The 16,269-nt window shown below is 36.4% G+C and overlaps 1 protein-coding gene across 1 annotated transcript in view; it reads left to right on the forward strand.

Moving 5' to 3' along the window:
• The window catches only part of GBE1 (1,4-alpha-glucan branching enzyme 1), a 254,067-nt gene that overhangs the window by 83,577 nt on the left and 154,221 nt on the right, over window positions 1–16,269 (forward strand). The window contains exon 3 of the mRNA XM_019732062.3: window positions 3,911–4,026. Coding sequence (XP_019587621.3) covers window positions 3,911–4,026 — 116 coding nt within the window. The remainder of the gene's footprint in view (window positions 1–3,910; window positions 4,027–16,269) is intronic.

A 16,269-nucleotide genomic window follows, 5' to 3' on the forward strand; every position in this document is an offset into this window, starting at 1 on the left:
ACCAGAGAATGTGCTAGAAATGCACATTATTAGGCTTCATTTCAGATCTACTGAGGGTGGGTTACAGCAATCTGTTTTCATAAGCTCAGATTGTTCAGTTGTGAGCTAGTGTGAGAACCACTGAGCTATACAAGACTCTCCGTGTAGTTCTGTGCTTGATGGAGAAGCAAATAATTATCACATGTGGCGATGGGATATTTTCAGTCCTTTCCTGAGGCCTACATAGGGATGCAACCTGTATTTTAGAATTATTGTTATTATCGTTATGGTTATTATCACTTTATTTTCAGTTGTATTTAGGAACACAGCCTCATGACTTATTTCATAGGACATAAATTTCCCTAAAATTTGTCTTTCCACTTTTATTGTTTTGCCTTCTGTGTGTTTCTATTATAAATCGAATTTTATTTAAAAAAATTAACTTTATTTACTATTTTTATACTAATTATTTTATTTTTATTTTTAATTGTGTACTTACTTCCACGATTAGCTCCTGTAATTATACCTAGATACACTTTAATGATATAAGTCCTTCTTTTACTAGCTGTTTAATTTTAAGTTTATAAAGCAGGTCCAAATCTAATGATTTTTCTGGTAATTCCATTTCTGGGCCTTACATATGTATAACCTGTGGAAGGAAACTCATATTCTTATTAACTATTTTGGGAGAACCATTTTAGGGAGAAACTGGTTTTTATTGGAAAAAATCTTTCATATACCTGCAGTATGGTAGAAGTGGGTATTTTGGTTGATGTCCACTATTTAATAAAGGAAGTAACACTATTTTTAATGAAGGAGAGTGAGGAAAATTCAGGGCTGATAAAGGGTTGGAGAAAGAGTCAGGGAGGTGAAAGTCTCTGCTGATGCTATGGCCAGAGTGGGATTTACGTCAGGAGACAATTGTTTTATGCAGAAAGTTGAAATTGTTTCATGCTTGTGTGCCTTGCAAACCTGCCTCTCTTTCTCACATATGAAATCACTGGTATATTCTACATTACTTATGATGGTTGGTAAAATGGATTTTCTTTTGAGGTATATGGGAAGATATTCTAAGTCTTGCTTTTAGGGTTGGTAGTTAGGCAAGAAAAATGTACCTGCAGTGAAAGTCAACACCTGAGTTTCCATCAGGAAGAGGGGGGCTAATAGAATGAATGCTTGAAGATGATAGGAAAATCCTTTTGGATATGGTGACAGATAGCAGTTTAGTTTCATTCTTTTGCAAGTGGCTTTCCAATTTTCCCAGCACCATTTATTGAAGAGGCTTTCCTTAGAGGGTAAAGGGGATCAGCTATATGGTGATGGAAGGAGAACTGACTCTGTTTGGTGAACATACAATGTAATATATAGATGATGTATTACAGAATTGTACACTTGAAACCTATGCAATTGTACTAACCCTGTCATCCCAATAAATTTAATAAAAAAAGAAAAACATTTTTCACAACGTATAATTATAAGTAATCAACATGTGACTTAGATCTCTAAGCTAGTATAAAAAGAAAATGTGTCTCATTAGAAGTGTTTTTCTTTATACAAATATTAATACTTGTTTAAAGAGATTTTAAAACTCAAGTGACTGCAAGCTGAGAAACTAGTTCAATTGGTACTCAAAAACTATTATTCAAAACCTGTTTATTTTCACATTACTAAAAACAACTTTTAAGTAAATCTGTGTATGTAAATTTCCCATATAATTGAAGTTTCACTTTCAAAGTAACAAAATCTTATTTATTACATTTTTAGTGTATCCTATATTAGAAATTTTGCTACTCATTTTGATGTACTGTTACTCAATTTAATCATTCTTTTAGCTATGAGTATTGTTCTGAAAACTAATTTTGGGTTTTGCATTAAGCGAGGTCTACATTAAACACACTCAGTACATATTTAATGAATGATTGAATGAACTAATGAACTGTAGCCTTTATTTTCAGATCTAACTAACCAGGAAACGATCTGCTGCTTGTCTTAAGTTTATTAATTGTCTTAAGTGATTAGCTTAAAAAGAAATTCAGTAAATTTGTAAAGTGTTACAGGACTCAGATGTTCATATTTCAATACTTTTTTTTTTTTTTCTCTTTGTGCCCTACATTCTTTGCTTGGTAAAGAATGTTATACCATAAATAATTGATATGTATTTGAGGTTTTAGGGGCAGGAGAATATAATAACACAGTGCCTGTTGAGCTGCTCCTGAAGATAGACTGCCTTTAAACATTTGCGGGTTGTCTTCATGATGGGGAGTAGAGAATTATTTAGAAGGACCTTTATCTAAATGTTGTTCCTTACCCACACCTCTACCCATAGTGTTTAGACTGGTGGGGAGAGTGAAGATCCTTAGAACTGACAGGGTAAAAGAATTGATGTTTAAAGGAAGAAATCATGGCATTCAACAAACTTTCTGATGTTTTTATTGTCTCTTCAATTAAGAATCTGATGTCACAGCCTTGCAGTGTGTAGCATCATAGGGCTACTTAATTTTTTTTTTTAAACCACGAAATATTTTAGGCATAAACAAATAGGGAAAATGTAACAAGCATCTTTGTGTATACCAACTACCTTAAGAAATAACCTATTGCAGAGTTATTATTGAAGCTTCCCATGTTCCCTTTTCTCTGTGTGATGCCAAGTTATGTTATCAATTTATACCCTCAGCTGCAATGTTATTTTATATCCTGGCTGACTCCTGGTATTTTCAAACTCTTAAGATTTGCTAATCCAATGGATCAGAGATTGTATGTCCTTGTTGTTGTGATTTGTATTTCCTTAATTATCAGTGAGCTTGAGCATCATTATAGCTATTTATTGGCCATTCATATGTCCTCCCCTGAAAATCTTTACCCGTTTTTCTATTGGTGTGTTTTCTTTTTCTCATTGACTTACAGGTGTACATATATTTTAGATTCTCTTTCTTTCTTGGTATATTCATAACAAATATGTTTTCCCAGTTGCAGCTTGTCTTATCATTCTGTCTGTCTATTCATCCATCTCAAGAAGATAAGTTTATAATTATAGTGGTCAAATTTACTAGACTTTTCCTTAATGTTTGTGGATTTTTTTTCAATCTTGTTTAAAAAACATTTTTTAAACCCAGGATTACAAATATATTTTCCTGTATTTTCTTCTAAGCATTTTATAGTTTTCCCTGTCATATTTAAACATTATTGTATGTTCATATGATTCTTTGACATATTATTAGGTAAAGACTCATTTTTTCTCCAGATGGAAAACCAGCATCACTTATTAAACCGTGTGTCCTTTTTGCACTGATTTTTATGTCATCTTTACTAGATGTTTCCGTGTGTATGGGTCTGTTGTTGCTCATTTTGATTTTCTTTCAGGGTCTTCAATCCACCTTTCCTTTGCTCCCTAGAGTTTAATAACATTTTACCTCTTGTTTGAGGCATTTCTTTAGATTTTATGTCGGTTTATGTCAGTTCTCAAACTTGTGAATTGGGGTCAATGTAATATTATTTTAATTGTTTTTCATCATTTTTCTACCATGACATGTATCTTATCTAATTGCCTGGAAAGCATTTCTGTTTATTTTATTTTATTTTATATTATGTCCTTTGGTTGATGGTATTTCTTGAAAAATAACCCATCATTTTCTTTTACATTCTATTTATTGATAGAGTTGAAAGTGTAATTGAAAATGTTGTAAACCTTAATATTCAAATGCAAAAGGCAAACTTTCAAATACATTTTAAAAAAATAAATTAAGATAAACTTTCTCTAAATGGCTGGTACAGTATTTTGTTTAATACCTTGGAAAACTTAATGATTTTTTTTTTTTTTAGGCAATTTGATTCTGTGAAAGTAGGCAGCATATTATGCTTTGCTTGAAGTTCATTAAATGTCAGTCTGATCATGCTGTTGTTAACTGATCTTCTTTATTGTAATTTTTTTAAGATGATTGGAATCCATTTTCATACCCATATAAAAAACTGGAATATGGAAAATGGGAACTGTATATACCACCAAAGCAGAATAAATCTCAACTAATACCTCATGGATCCAAATTAAAGGTACTTTCTTCCCTCTTATTTTTATTTGAATTCATTTTCTTTTTACTCTGCTTGCAAAGTTTGGTTTAAAATATGAGAATGTATACAGATATGTGATAATCGAGGAAGAAAGTCTAAATGTTCAAATGGAGGAAATTTAAGAGAGGGCATCCACAAATTGGAATGTATTACATTAGAACTGTTTGTTGGGGTAGGTACCAAACTCAGTTGTGTTATTAACTTTGGAAACTTGATATAAGGAGTGATTGAGTAATTGTAATAGCTTAGCTTGGAAAACAGGAAGTATAATAGGAAATTGAAAGCTGTCTTTAAATCAGCAAATGTAGCGACAATTTTTACCTGTTAAGAGATTCTTGATAAAATTGACTTTGTGATGAGCCATGTGAATGTGGGGAGGTGATTGCTGCGTGGGAAACCCACGCGTTTTAGGACACGCTTCTGGTTCTTGCCCTTTCTGGTCGTCTTTGGTATGGGAGTTCTTGTTTCTCCTGTTCTTCTGTGGGAAGGCCGTCTGCATTAGCCTGTCAGCACTCCGTCTGCTACAGCTGACAATGTGGTCTACATTCCTAGTCTGCACAGCCCATTCCACCTCTCCTGTCTCCTCAAGGAGGCGCGACGGATGGGTCCTCAAGTCTGGATTGCAGATTTAAGTCATTTGATTAGATAACAAGCTGTCTAAATCCTTTAACATTTACTTGATTTTAGTCCATGCTCGTATGATTGTATAATATTTTCATGTCCCTGTTTCTCTTTCCCTTCCTTAGACATGCAGTAGCATCCATAGCATTTACCATGATAAATCCTGTGACTGAATTATTATTTTTATGGGCATTTGTTATTTAACAGCATTCATTCAGAGTTAAAGCATATTTAAAAATCAATATGGATTGTATGTTTGTTTTGCAGATTTTTTTTTTACAAATAATGAAATTATAAGTGTATCTAAAAATTACTGAATTATTACATAATATAGTTACCAGACGAGCATATTGTCTATAGTAAAGAGACATTTTAATATGGGATGGCAGCCAAGCTTCTTTTTAACCTGTAGTGAAAAGAGAAAAAGTAGCTACAGTATACAGTAAGAGGGATTTAAATTTAAAATAAATAAGCCCCTTTCCAGGTCAGTATAAGCTTCAGAAGATCAGGGGCCTTTGCTGTTTTTTTTTGGTTTATTTGTTTGTTTGTTTGTTTTTTTTTGCTAATACTGCATATTCTCTCTGTGCCTGGTACAGAGTAGGCACACAAGAAATAGTTATGGAATGGTAAAGCATTTTTAGGGCCAATCTTTGAAGAAATAAACCAAACAGCTTGATTCTTCTATGGTTTATAAAAGCCTGATTTTATGGCAATTGTGAGGCAAGGCAACTGTTGATTTCACTGTCACTTTAGACCTAATGGCCATATTTGTTTGTTTATTTAAGAACTAAACATACTAATTTTTTAAAGTGCTGAGAATTTTCTTTGCCTTCTTACATTCCGAAGCTCTGACACTGTTTCTACGTTTTGCATTAAATAATGAATAAATTTTCGTATGTTGTTTTTATACATGGGGAATAATACTTACTAGGAATGAATGATAACTGATATATATACTGGAAATAATAGTGGGTATGTGCCTCTCCCATCGGACTGCAAATCTTTTATACTTTCTGAATGTTTTGTGTCCCCCCACAAATTTTTATGTTGGAATCCTAATGCCTGAGGTGATGGTCCTAGTAGCTGGGGCTTTGGGAGGTGATTAGGTCATCAGGGTGCAACCATCATGAATGGGTTTAGAGCCTTATAAAGGAGGCTGCAGAGAGACACACAACCCCTTCCGCCATGTGAAAATATAATACGTCTGTGACCCACAAGAGGGCTCAGCACCGCACCATGCTGGCAACCCATTCTCAGACATTAATTGTCCAGAGATGTGAGACACACACACATGTTTGTGTTCATAAGCACCTACTCTGTGGTATTTTGTTATTGCAGCCCAAAGGGACTAATATGCTTTCTGTAGTATGCTATGTACAACGCTGTGCTTTCTTTCAAAAATTAATTTTATTGTGTGAAATGAAATAATCCGATAATAAAAACAATGCGGCTTTAACATTTTCTCTTGGCTTTTAAAATCTATGTTTAATGGCAAATAAATGTTAAGCAAGTATCAAGTGGTGTTGTGTAATGGCTTCATTATTATTCTCTAAAAGTTTCAGTGAAGATAATTAACTGGAAATTTAGGATCAAAATATTATTTGTAGTGTTTAGATGTTTCATATGTTGAGGAAACATTTAGATGCTATTATGTTAATATGGTGATATAATTAGTTTTTCATTTATGGGAAATGCTGCATGAGAACTTCTTTGGAGGAGGGGTTACGTTCTCTATAAAAAATCAACTAACTTGAGGTTTTTGGCCTTTGAATCTGAAGTTGTCCCTAGGTAGAGTATCTTGGTAATTAAAATCTTGTTTTAAATTGAACTTGAAAATTTATTTCAGTCCACAAGGGATTGACCTTTATAACTCACTTGAGGATGTGTCTCTTATGAATTATCTGGTAACCATTAAAAAAAAAAAAAATTGTTACCCATTATTGAAATGATAGCTTTGTTTCTCTACAAACTGGTCTTTTCAACTGAACACTTTGGAAGAGGATACCTAACTGCTTATATAGTCATGTAAATATCTCTTTTCTATATTTTTAAGTGAGTTTACCAAATAAAATATTTAAAAACTAAAATAATATTACAAGGTAAATTAAATACTCAAGGCTTTAAACAGATAAGGGAAGAATGGAAGACTGTATTCTTAAAGGCTAATGAGACATATATGACTCATGTCTTTAACACTTTTTCTTCTGGATGCATAGCCAAACTAACTTATGTAAAGCTATTTCTTACTCACTGTTTAAAAATACACACCTTTAATAACGTATATATTTTAAAAACTTCTCAAGTTGCCTCTTAGAAATTGGACACAATTTTTGCGTGTCTCTGTCCTTGATGTGTGATTTTTGTACTAAGTTCTAATATATATGTAGAGGGTGTGTGTGTGTTTTAAAAATAAAGTGCTATTGGAGCAAAAAAAAAAAAAAAGAGTGAAGAGTTTATTCATTCTGTGATGGCAGCAGGGGAAATAAGAGACTGGCAGCGACAACCTGAGGGTTCTGCATGAATAAAAGTGTATGTATTGATTGAAGTCCCAACAGGAAGCAAATGCCACCCTCAAAAAAGGACAGTTTGAATATGTTCGTGTTTTGTTTTGTTTTTCCAGAAGGCTATTTTCAAAATTGAGCATTCAGGTGATCCACAAGAGAGTTCAAAGGAGGGTGGGGTTAGGGGCTTAGTAGCACCCAAATTGTCATGTTGCCATGGCCACAGGAGCAAGGAATCAGTCGCTAGAACCCACAGAGAGAGAGAGAGAGAGTCAGCCATCTTGAAAGGAGCACTGAACTTTGTTGAGGGACACAATTAATTCATGGTAACCTTGCTGGGAAGCAGTCAGAGGAATAATGAGACAAATACTCTGATCTCTAGCACTCTCCCCCCTGTCTCTGACCTCTTACTGGGGCTCCAAATTGTCCAAACCCAATGAGAAGCCAGAGTTCTGGGGAATACGATCCACATAGGTCGGCCTCCTGGGGCAAGACAGCTGAATAAGAAGTGGGTCTGTGCTAACTAGTAAAATGCAGCTCAGGAGGCCAGGGAAAGACCTCAGGTCAGGAAAAAAGAAGAGGTCAGGGAAAGTAAACCTGAAAGGTGGGTTGGAGGCAAACTGTGAAGAATTCTTATTCTTTTTTTCTGACTTCCATTTTTCTTTTCTTTTATCCCACCAATTAATACTAGTAGGTTAAAAAAAAATTATTAAAGAAGGCACTTTAGGTGATACAAACTTCATTTAACACTTGCTGAACCGGATAGTCTGCATTCAGAGAACTGCAAAATGGGACAGAAGTGAGAAAGCTTTTTTATAGGATAAAGAATAAAGAATAAAGAAGAAGGCAGAGAAAAGTAGAATATAACTGATTGGCTGGGGCCTCTTACTCAGCCTTATTTGGGGTGAGAAGGACCAGAGTTGGCTTGGTGTTTGGGGGTTGGTTGACTGGATGTATTTAATTTCTGGTCAAGTGGAGCATTTCCATGGACAGGAAAGTTATCTAAGTTTCGGTTGGTTTGCTAATGTGACACCTTGGGTAGGAGCAGCTCCATCTTGGGCTTAGAAAGTTATTTCAACAATACCCAGATGACTAGCAAGAACAACTAAAAGTGTTCCAGACATTTTAACATTTTCAAAGGATCATGTATTAGTCAGCTTGGGCTGCCGTAACAAAATGTCACATACAATAGAAATTTAATTTATTCCCTATTCTAGAGGCCAGAAGTCTGAAATCAGCCAGTATGGTTGTGTTCTGGTGTAAGCTCTTTTCCTGGCTTATAGAAGGCTACCTTCTTGTGTGTCCGCACGTGGCACGAATCCCACAATCAGGGCCCCACACTCATGGCCTCATTTGAACCTAATTCTCTCCCAAAGGTCCCATCTCCAAATACCATCACACTGGGAGTCAGGGCATCAGTATATAATTTGGGGAACTGGGTGGCACAGTTCAGTCCAGAGCACATCAGATTGCTTTTCCATTTATATTTGGATGCGACACAATTGATTGGTAGAAAAGGCGCGTGAGACCTAATACCTGTATTTGTGATTTTCTTAGATATGATACATGAAAAAAATGACTGTTTGGCATTCATATTTAATGTAATCCTTGTGGTAACACTATGAGAGAAGATATTGTTATATTTTCATTTCATAGATGAGTCCACTGAGGTTTAGAGAGTTTAAGTAGATGGTAGAACCTGGGCTTGGATTCAGACTTGTCTGGCAGCAGCATCCCTGCTCTTAATCCTGATGCTGTGTGCTGGTCAGGCTAAGGGTCCACAGAGAAAATAAGGGGAAAAAAAGGTGATACAGAGGAAGTACAACTTGAGCTTTGCCCAGATTTGACAAATCACTTTATACCATATTTGCTTTTAGTTTTGTGTATGGATACCATCATCCCCATTTTTCAAGGTGCTGTATAACAGTTTTGAAGTTACCTTCCCTCAGAATAGAAAGGAGATAATAATCTGTGGAAAGAGTTGAGGTTTTAAAGACTAAAGATGACATTGGTTCAGTGAAACTAATTATTGAGAGCTGGAATGAGACTGTTAGGCAGGAAAAGGCCATTGAGAGAATTTTGGGAGGGAGTGGCATGTTGAGAAATTAGTATCTAAATACTTGCTTAAGAAGACTAATCTTATAAGCACTTTATTCTTCATTTCTGGAATATTTTTTACATTATTATTGTTATTATTATTATTGCCTGTTTTTATCTCCACATTCTTTTTTCACTGTTTCAGTAATTTCTAATATTTGGATATTGGGTCTCCTAAAGTTTATCTCCTTTTCTCAAGTTGCCCATTATTTTTCTTTTCTTTTTCACTTTGAGAAGTTACTTATCTTTACCATGCACTGCTTTTGTTTTAGTGGTAATATTTTAAAAATTTCTAATGACATGCTTTCTGTTCAATCCTTTTTTCATAGATTCTGCCCTTGTTAAATGTCTGGGATACTTTTATCTTTTTGCAAATATTAATTATATATATTTTTTTCAAGTTTTTTCCTTGCTCCCCTTGCCCCTACTCTGTTTCTTTCAGATTTTCTTTACCTGTGTTTCTTTTAGCCTCTCTCCTTCATGGGGCAGGCTGTCTTCAAATGCCCGGCAGTCCGTATTTTAGAATGAGGTAGGAAAAGGCAATTAAAAATTCTGTGCACATGGATAGGGCTTTGTCCCTGCTGAGCTTCACTGTAAGAATGCCAACCAGCCTTGAGGTTGATGGCAATCAGTGAAGGTTTTCCTTGGAGATCATTTATTTTTTTCAGCGATGGGTCTTTCAGTTTCCTACAAGAGGTGACTGGAAGAGGTGTGGAGTGAAGAACTTTATGTTTGGCGAATGGCATCCATGGATAAGGGCACGGAAAGTAGGTGAGAGTCCCACCTTTCAGTGAAATACTTAATCCTGTTTTCAGCCATGTGGAGTCGTCTCTTCTTTCTGCTGTGCTCATTGTCTCTTGGTCTGGAGCCTTCTTTGTTCAGTGGTTTTCAGAGAATGACCCTATTATCTCCTGTTTGAGGGGTGGGAGGTGGCATTTTGGAGGGATACATGTTTATCTGTACAGAGTAGGGAAAAAGCTCCACTCCAGAGCCTCCAGTCACCTGGTAGAACACTGCATCTTATCTTCTCCCATTGTACTAGGAGCCTCCAGACACTGAGTCTCCTACGGATTCTGGGAGACAAATTGACCAGCTGCTTTCTTTAGGTTCTTCCTCTGTGCTACTAGATTGTGATTTTTCTTATCAAGCTATGGGGTGTGATTGAAGCATATGGTGAATGTTTAAATTAAAAAATATATATGTATATATATATGTGTGTGTGTGTGTGTGTATATATATATATATATCACAATAAAAGACACATTGCCATTAGTCCTCCTCAAAATACTCCCCCTTGCTTGGAACACACTTATCCCATCGTTTTTGCCGCTTTCTGAAACAGTTCTGGAGTCTTCTTTCCTGAGTGTCTTTAATTGTACTGTTATGGTTGCCTCGATGTTCTGAATCAATTCAAAATGTTTGCCTTTCATGGTCATTTTGACTTTGGGGAAGAGCCAGAAGTCATTCAGTGCCAGATCCAGTGAATAAGGTGGATGAAGACACACTGCAATGTTTTTATTTGACAGAAATTGCCATATACCAGAAGTGATGTGTGACACGGAGCCTTTCTGTTGTGATCACAAAATACAATGAATGCTGCTGCTGAGGGCCATTCAACAAAAAAGGCGGGGGTCTTCAATATGGGAAGCGACACTTTGAATCTTAGTAACAATGTGTGACAAGTTTCAACTTGTTCGGTGCTGTCAGTCACGTGTAAGCTACAGTTGAGAGAAGGTGTTTTAAAGTGTGCTGTAAATAATCCTCCATCATGACAATGTTCCATGTCACACATCGCTGCTGGTGTATGGCAATTTCTGTCAAATAAAAATATCACGGTATGTCCTCATCCACCTTATTCACTGGATATGGCTCCATGTGACTTCTGGCTCTTCCCCAAAGTCAAAATGATTCAGGACATCGAGGCAGCCATGACAGCCCAACTAAAGACACTCACGAAAGAGGACTTCCAGAACTGCTTTAGAAAGTGGCAAGAATGATGGGATAAGTGTGTTCCAAGTGACGGGGGAGTATTTTGAGGGGGATTAATGGCAATGTGTCTTTACTGTAATACATTTTTTTTTTACTTAAACATTCCCCGTATTGTTTGATCGTGCCTGGTAGTTTCTTAGCCCTGCAACTACTTTCTATCTTGCAAACATGTATCAAATTTTCTAGTCTCTCCTTGCCTCCTTTTCTGTTCTTCTCTATTAATGCCTTTTATATTCCTTTGCTGTTAATGTATTTCAATAGAGGCTTGATAGGTTTGTCATTTTTAATTCATACTTCTAAACACCCTTCTTTAAATGGAAGAAGAAATAAAAAAAAGTACATTTACTGGATAGAAGAATATTTTATAATTCTGGGGCCTCACATGAGCCTTTATATTCTCTTCATATTCCATGATTATAAGATTTTGGTCAAACTGATTATTTCTTGCTTGTGATGTCTGTCTGTATTATTATATGTGATAAAGATTTTCTTCTCTATGACCCACAAAAAATCCTTTACTCACTTCATTTGTTACCTGGTTCAACTTAATCAGCCTTTAAGACCCTGAAACATCTAATTTGTGGGAGAATGCATAGTTAGAATTAGATGCACTTTCCCTTACCACAGAGATTATAATTCTTTGTGTTTGCAAAATACAATATGAATGTTAATGAACCTAAATAACATACTAGGAAATGGTCTTCCTCTGTAGATGAGAATAAAGCCTTGTTAATTGATTCATTTTTCTTTTTCTTTTTTTTTTCTCCTGAAGGTCTCTAGAATGTTGATAGGAAACACAAAATAAATGTACATTTCCAATGCAGTCTATTTGCCAGTCTGTAGAGTAACTCTGTTTGCTTACAGGATGGACGAGATAGAAAGTGTGGAGAGTTGCCTTATATCTTGTGCTTGCTCCACATTAATTTCTTCATCAAAGTTTGCTCTTTTTTTTTCTTACTATCTTAGTAAACACATATTTAATTTTATGTTTTATGCACTTGAAGCATTGTACTGACTTCCCTGAGTGCATGTGAAGAAATGAAAGCTAAAATGCCTGCACTTTGAATTTATTGCCCACGTGAAGAGAAATTCCCATTAAAATGAGTCACTTTAGCATTCCGTGCCTGGTTAAGGGAGTAGTAGAAGAAACTTGTTTTTTGAGAAGTTTGTGACAGAAAAGCAGGAGTAATCAAATGGAATTTGTAGTTGTTTCTTTTATTTGTTTGTTAGTGATTTATTTCTGTTCATATTTGGCTAAATATTGATGGGGCCAAGAAGGAACCCAAGAGAGAAGATAGCAAAGAGAGGACAGGGTTTAGAGAGAGAGATCACTGGGGAGAAGTGTAAAGCTAGGGGTGAATAAAGGTCACAGTTTGAATAATTAGGGTATGATTATGAAAAGAGCTGTATTTAAGCTTAGTCTTGAAGGAGTTAATGAATATGAATTAATGAATACGTTGTCAGGGGTCAATTAGGAAATAAAAGAAAACAATTCCAAGCAAGAATAGGCGTCCAACCATTCTGTGTGGGAGATAGTGATGTGCAAGCTAAAAAACAAAACAAAACAATTTTCCTCCCACTTTCTAAGTTTTTCTAACTGGGCTAAATCAAATGAACGGAGACAGGTTAACAGGAGAAAATGTACAAAGTTTATTACAGATGTACATGCCATGGGTGTCATAAGCTTTGTGAACTGAAATACATCAGGCAGGTGAGGTTTATATGCCATTATGGATAAAGGAGAAAGTGGGCAGGGGTCTGAGATTTGAGGAAGCCTGGAACCCATGTGGCAAGCCAGTTCTTGCTAGGCAACCTGGAAACAATGGCACCCGGGGATTGTCGCTACCAGGCTCCGGCCTGGAGCCTTCCTGTTTAATGCGAAGGTGAGCGTGCTAAGATGCCCTTCCTGGAGCAGGCTTTTACTTCTGAATCTTTTAGGTTCTTTCTGAGTCTTTTGTTCCTTAATAATCAGCTTAAAATCAATATCCCTAAATGCACGGTTTTGGGTTGGCAAAACTTTTCGTCCCCTTCAGTGGTCAATTTGACTTGTACTGACTTATGAAAATATCAGATATACGTATAAGGAGATTAAAATAGTCTGTCTCAGGAAATTTTACTCTGAAAAGATTGCAGGACAACACAACTGTTAAACTTTGGCAGAGGTTCTGTTTTGCTTTTGCCTAAGTCCTGCATTTCTTAAAAAAAACTCCAATGATTTTTTAATAATGACCAATATATTCTTTAACCTGTTCTTTCTTGTTGTTTTGTTTGCTTTTTGATCAGGACTTTACCCTTATTGATCTCATTATTTTTTTTTTTCCCTAACAAATACTCATACTCTCTCTTCTAGAGCATATATATGATGTTGTGATTTATAAGAGGCATTGTGTATTTGTTCTTCTACCCTATTCCTGGCACAAAGCTGCTAAAACTCTTGGAATTTCCAAAGTGATGAGAGCAATAAAGGTGTTTTTGTTAAAATGTTCATGAGGTGGCTTTTGGAAATCACCTATGTTTGGGGGGCTGGTTGCTAAGGAGATCCAGCCAAGTGATGAGAGGGTTGGAACTTTTGGACCTGCCTCCAGACCTCAGGGAGGAGAGAGGGGGTGGAGATTGAGCCAGTTTCCAATAATCGACGATTTAATCAATCTAACCTATGTAATGAAGCCCTCCAATAAAACCCAGAAAGATGGAGTTTGAAGAGCTTCTGTGTGTTCAACCAGTGGAGATGGGAAAGTGGCGTGTTCAGATAGATTTTGGAAGTTTCCCACCCTCCCCCACATACCGTACTCTATGTATCACTTCCATCTGACTGTTCCTGAGTTACCCCTTTTGTAATAAACTGGTGATCTAGTAAGTAAAATGTTTCTGTGAGATCTGAGGGGCTCTAGCAAATCAGTGGAGCCCAAGGACGGCGGGAGTTGTTGGACCCCCCAGTCTCGAGCCTTCTATCAGAAGCTCAGGTAGACAGTGTCACTATTGACTTGAATTGTAGGCCACCAGCAGGTAACCCTCAGTTGCTTGTTGGTATGGGGACAACTACATTGGAATTGGGTCCCAGAACCTTTAATATATTAAAGTGCTAAAGTCATTTATTTTTAATTAACAAAAGTCAACCCACTGTTAAAGGACCCCATATGTGTTCTCTTTTTCTCTCATATGGTAAAGATTCCTAGAAAGAAGAACCTACTGTCAGGTACCTTTGTTCTTTCCATATCCCCACTTCCCATTCATTGGTTTCTATCCTCCCCTATCCTGATTAAAAATAAAAATAAAGTAGAACAAATAACTCGAAAGTAATTTAATTCAAGACCTATGAATGAAGTAATATAAACCTCATTTACCATTATGAATCATATGAAGCACATATTCACATTAGTATTTCACGTAAATAATACAAATGGTTTCCACTGTGTCACGGCCTATGGTGGGGTCTCAATTTTCTGCAGTTCTTATATATTTATGTTTATTATTAGTTTCAGGTGTACAAAACAACATAATGAGTAGACCTTGACTCGTCATCGTTTCTAGTTATGCTATCGTGCTACGGGTAATATATCCTTTTGCTCTGTACCATCTGCCGACTGAAACTTGTCATAAGTCATTGTTTTTTGCAGCTTACTTGTTAGCACTTTGTTTTCCAGTGGCATATCCTATAGAAATTCTTTTAGCAAGGGCTTGAGATCTTACATAGTTCACATTTTATCTAGGATTAAAGTTTACTTATTATAGATATCCAGATCGAAAGTTGTGTACTCTCAGCATGTAAAGACATTGCTGCAGTTTTGTCTTATATCCAGTTTTGCTGATAAAAAATCCTGACTCTTTGATTCTTGCTCTTTTGCATATAATTGGCCTTTTCTACTGGTAGCCACTGGTATTTCCTCTTTATCCTGATGTTCTAAAAATTTCACTACCATCTGCCCTAAGACAGGGTTTTATTTCTTACTGTTTTCCTAAAATGGTCATATTCTCATAACTAATTCTGATTTTTTCCCCAGTCCATTTTCATACCATAACTACAGTCATCATTTTAAGATTTGAAATCTGCTCATGTTTTTCTTCTACTTTAAACGCTTTCTGCTGAGCTCTCCCCACCTGCAATTTGGTTATAGTCAGGGATTTTAAACTGTGTGTCAAGAAGCTGACCTGGTCAGTTTTCAGATTCCAGCACTCACTTGAAATAAGGAGATATGTTTGTTTGTTTGTTTTGTGTTATAATTGATCTCCTATGAATGATGATGTCTAAATAAAGGTTTCCCTGTTTTAAAAGAATTGGACAACACTGGCTTCCCGGAAGAATTCCACACTCCTTAGCTTGCCATGCAAAGCCCTCCATGCCCTGGCTTCAGGAGTCATTTCTAGATTGTTTTTATCCTTTCTCACTGTGCTCAGGCTGCTATAACAAAGTATCCTAGACTAGGTGGCTTATAAACAACAGAAATTTGTTCTCACAAACTAGAGGTTATAAGGCTGAGGCCTGGGTGCCAGCCTGGTAGAGGTCTAGTGAGGGCTGTTCTCCGGGTTACACACTGCCCATTACTCATTATGTTCTCACATGGCTTAGAGCAGAGACAGGAAGCGGAGCGCTCTTTTGGCTCTGGTAAGGTTGCTAATGGAATTCAGAGGGCTCCACATCATGACCTCATCCAATCCTGATGACCTCTCTAAGGCCTCACCTCCTAATCCCATCACATTGTGGGGAGGGGTTCAGCACAGGAATTTGGGAGGGATAAAAACATTCAGTCTATAGCAGTTCAGTATACCTTTCACAACGAATAAAGCAGTTTCTCCAAAGGTATTTGATCATGTCTCAGCAAGTGGCAAAGTCAACCATTGTTTTCTGTGGAATGGCTTTCCCTGGTTTTAGTAGTCTGGCAAACTCCCAGTCTTGGATATAGCGCTTATGTGCTATGTATTTTTGGTGAAGTTTTCCATAATCCCAAACTCTACTTTCCACTAACCTACTACCGTTTCTGCCACAAACACCCCTAGACAACCGTTCCGTCCTTACTCA

The sequence above is a fragment of the Rhinolophus sinicus genome, chromosome 17, assembly GCF_057876585.1.
Source record: "Rhinolophus sinicus isolate RSI-liver-muscle chromosome 17, RSI-T2T, whole genome shotgun sequence".
In the NCBI taxonomy this organism is placed as follows: domain Eukaryota; kingdom Metazoa; phylum Chordata; class Mammalia; order Chiroptera; family Rhinolophidae; genus Rhinolophus; species Rhinolophus sinicus.